At 37.2% G+C, this 4305-nt stretch overlaps 1 protein-coding gene across 10 annotated transcripts in view; it reads right to left on the reverse strand.

Moving 5' to 3' along the window:
- LOC108363510 (ras guanine nucleotide exchange factor L) overlaps positions 1 to 4305 on the reverse strand; it is a 121150-nt gene that overhangs the window by 76684 nt on the left and 40161 nt on the right. For all 10 annotated transcript variants that reach the window (XM_017616896.1, XM_017616895.1, XM_017616892.1 and 7 more), the window contains 2 exons: positions 2126 to 2295; positions 1946 to 2019 (listed from right to left, as the gene is read on the reverse strand). In XM_017616896.1, coding sequence (XP_017472385.1) covers positions 1946 to 2019; positions 2126 to 2295 — 244 coding nt within the window. The remainder of the gene's footprint in view (positions 1 to 1945; positions 2020 to 2125; positions 2296 to 4305) is intronic.

Here is a 4305-nt window from a genome sequence, read left to right on the forward strand (position 1 = left end):
GTATAGCCATGCAACTGTAACTGCATACCCAGCGCATTGACTATACCCCCATTGCACTCCCATNGCAGACTTCAGTGAGCCCTTAAACCGAATAAGTCAGAGTGGCCCCACCGAAGCTCCCTCTCTTTCTGCCGTGACCCAAGGCTCCACTCGGATTGGTTACCGCATCTCGCACATGGGTTGCTCACGTTGCCCAGAGTGCGCGAACGAGGACGCAAGAGTCGGGATTGAGTATAGCCATGCAACTGTAACTGCATACCCAGCGCATTGACTATACCCCCATTGCACTCCCATTGCAAAAGAGTCACAACTCAAAATAATACGTTTGTCAGAAAATGCGAAAAACTATTTCGTAGCACATGATAATCATATAGGCAAGGGCGATTTTCCCTGAGTTTTTTCAACAAATTATAACAAAAATTTGCTCCAGCTTTTGCTGAAAGTTAAATAAAAGATCGGTGTACATTTTTCGCGCATAATCGCAAAAATGCCAAATTTTGAGTTGTGACTCTTTTGAAGACGGTGTGCGATATATTTCTTGGTAGCGGCAGAGTTGAAATGCGCAATGAGTTCGTTCATACATTCATATATGTATATGTATGTATACATAAATATATGTATACATATACATATGTATACATACATACGTGCATTCAAACATACGTATATAAAAATGTAGGTACTCGTACCCGTCATCCGTCGCTTTATTTCTTTTTTCCCCTTCCCTATACTACCTATATCTTCCTTCTCACTCATGTAACGTTTTCAGTTTTAAAAATTTCACTCTCTATTTTTGCGATACCGCCGCCTAAGAAGTTTCACTTCAAAAATTGTACTCCTTTTTTATGTCATGTACTGCTTTTTTTCTATCGAAAATATAAATGTACTCCTTTCTCCGTTTCTAAATCTGGCAACCCTATTGTAGTGTCTCAATAATTGTTTAAAACCACGCAGAAATATTAACGCACAAATATTAAAATTGTTATTTGGTTTTTTCGTATGCTCACAATCTACAATGNTTTTGAAGACGGTGTGCGATATATTTCTTGGTAGCGGCAGAGCTGAAATGCGCAATGAGTTCGTTCATACATTCATATATGTATATGTATGTATACATAAATATATGTATACATATACATATGTATACATACATACGTGCATTCAAACATACGTATATAAAAATGTAGGTACTCGTACCCGTCATCCGTCGCTTTATTTCTTTTTTCCCCTTCCCTATACTACCTATATCTTCCTTCTCACTCATGTAACGTTTTCAGTTTTAAAAATTTCACTCTCTATTTTTGCGATACCGCCGCCTAAGAAGTTTCACTTCAAAAATTGTACTCCTTTTTTATGTCATGTACTGCTTTTTTTCTATCGAAAATATAAATGTACTCCTTTCTCCGTTTCTAAATCTGGCAACCCTATTGTAGTGTCTCAATAATTGTTTAAAACCACGCAGAAATATTAACGCACAAATATTAAAATTGTTATTTGGTTTTTTCGTATGCTCTACAATTGCACCAAGATGACGTTACGCACACAGCTCATTCTGTCAAAATCACAAAGAGCGGATTAGCAGTACCGCGATTGGCGCAATCTCTGTTTCTCTCAATCGTGAAAATCACCAATATTTTTGCCGGTTTCGCAGCGTCCCAGTAGCGAATTTCAAGGTCATTGAGCACCCTGTATTGGCNGTTTCTCTCAATCGTGAAAATCACCAATATTTTTGCCGGTTTCGCAGCGTTCCAGTAGCGAATTTCAAGGTCATTGAGCACCCTGTATTGGCTGCAGTAGAAAATTGAAAGTTGGTATAGATATTACAAATATCAAAGGGAAAAGCTAAGGGGATGCCCCGTTTTCTAGGATGAATTTTTTCCCCTCCATACAAAAATTGGACCACTTTAATCTACATAGATATTTAATAAATTTTTTTGTAACTAACCTGCCGTCGTATTCGATAGAAAACGTTTCGTTTTGTCCAGTATGTAAGGCAGGTTATAACCATCTTTAGTGTATCTGTATAAAAAATAGATTGCAATGACGTTTAATGAGTTACCTTTCAAAACTATTTATCCATATTTACAAAAATGTATGTATTGCAATGAATAAAATAAATACTTACATTTCCGTGCGTTTGGTGCAGAAAAGATTTTTGAAATTACTATAAATGCAGAAAAGTGTAAAGGTTGGTAGACCTTGGCCTAAATAACGAGCAAATTTGATTTGATCCGCCTTGTTCAAGCCACTTTGGTTGAGTGAAAGAAATGGTCGATGATCCTGAATGTCGTATTCCTGTAAGAGAGATGACTATGAATTTATATTACCGTAAATCATTAAATCTTCTTTACTAAATATGTATTACATAATCTGCGAAACTTTTTTTCCCCGTAAGTAGGCAGAAATAGCTAGTTGTCTTTCTTGTTTTATTTTTCGGGCCAGACTTTTCTTAGGTGGCGGCCTAATCACTATCAGTTAAACTTCTGTAAAGATGTTTTTTTATACTCGCACTAAATTTATATAATTCTTATAATTAGTGAGTGGTGCGCTAACATTTTCAAGAACTTAATAAAAGTCCATATTAATACTAAAACATTATTCTAAAACCTAGGGCCTGTTCNAGTGAGTGGTGCGCTAACATTTTCAAGAACTTAATAAAAGTCCATATTAACACTAAAACATTATTCTAAAACCTAGGGCCTGTTAGAGGTACGTAATAAAAGCAACATTACTGCCACACTTTTCTTAGGTGGCGGCCTAATCACTATCAGTTAAAATTCTGTAATGATGTTTTTTTATAATAATAATACATAATAATAGACTGGCGCTTACACATATGTTAGTGTTTGGCCGAGCTTCTCCTCCGATTTGTGGCGTGCGGCTTGATGCTGCCACACAAAGCAGAGGGACCTACAGTTTTACTTCGACTCCGAACGGCGATTGTATTATTTATGAGAAGCTGTTTTTCATGGCAGAAATACACTCGGAGGTTTGCCATTGACTGCCGAGGGACGACCGCTGTTAAGAAAAAACCTTTTTTCTGTATTTGTTGCGATGTTGCTTTGACCAGGGATTGAACCCAGGCGTTGCGGAGTGGAAGCGCGCACTGCTTACCACTACACCACACTAAATTTATATAATTCTTATAATTAGTGAGTGGTGCGCTAACATTTTTAAGAACTTAATAAAAATCCATATTAATACTAAAACATTATTCTAAAACCTAGGGCCTGTTCGAGGCACGTAATAAAAGCGACATTTGCAACACCGTTGCAACTGCCCAAATGATAACACGTTGCTAGAAATTCACACCGAACATGATACTTTAATAATTCACGCAACATAGCGGTTGTGATTGCAACTCGAACAAGCCCCTAATTTCCTTTAATAAGTTACTGATCTACCGCTTTTTTGACCTTTTCAAAAATATCGTTACTTACATAGGAGGTGGGTGAGACATATTGTCATCTAATTCCCGCATTTTCAACGCCAACTTATCTTGCTTCAATGGAACGCCCTGAAATTCATTGAGATATCTAAAGTTTTGTTCGAGTTATCGTGTGCACGGGAAAACCGACGGATGGACAGATGCACAGATAGAAATGGTTTAATCGATTGTTCTTTTCATTCTCAACGTTTTTGTATACATATGTATGTATAGGGTAAGATCCCAATTTCGCCAGACCTATCTTATTTTCGAATTAACCAAATTTATGGAATAAGCAGTGGCATGTGAAGTTAANACGCCCTGAAATTCATTGAGATATCTAAAGTTTTGTTCGAGTTATCGTGTTTACGGGAAAACCGACGGATGGACAGATGCACAGATAGAAATGGTTTAATCGATTGTTCTTTTCATTCTCAACGTTTTTGTATGCATATGTATGTATAGGGTAAGTTCCCAATTTCGCCAGACCTATCTTATTTTCGAATTAACCAAATTTATGGAATACGCGGTGGCATGTGAAGTTAAGAAGGCATGAGTATCGGCTTGCTTGGGAAGGCGGCTCTTTTTGTGGTATCAGGTGTGAAAGGTACGCAAACACGTTACTTACCTATGTTAAATTCGAAACGCTGGTTTTTAGATATGTTCTAGAGAATATTTGTTAAAAATCAATATTCAATATGGCCAGACACTTTTCATGGGCGGTTACTTCCGCCAGCGCTTTAAGTTTTGCAAAAGATTTAGGAAGCTATCGTATTTTCTCAGTGCCAAATTTTTATATAGTACTAAGGGGATTATTTTAATATCATTGGTGAAAAGCCAGACCAATCCGATGGGCCGAACGTCCTCCCAGATGCTAT

This window comes from Rhagoletis zephyria, unplaced genomic scaffold, assembly GCF_001687245.7.
Source record: "Rhagoletis zephyria isolate East Lansing unplaced genomic scaffold, Rhagoletis_zephyria_1.1 Rzeph_scaffold_01292, whole genome shotgun sequence".
Lineage (NCBI taxonomy): Eukaryota > Metazoa > Arthropoda > Insecta > Diptera > Tephritidae > Rhagoletis > Rhagoletis zephyria.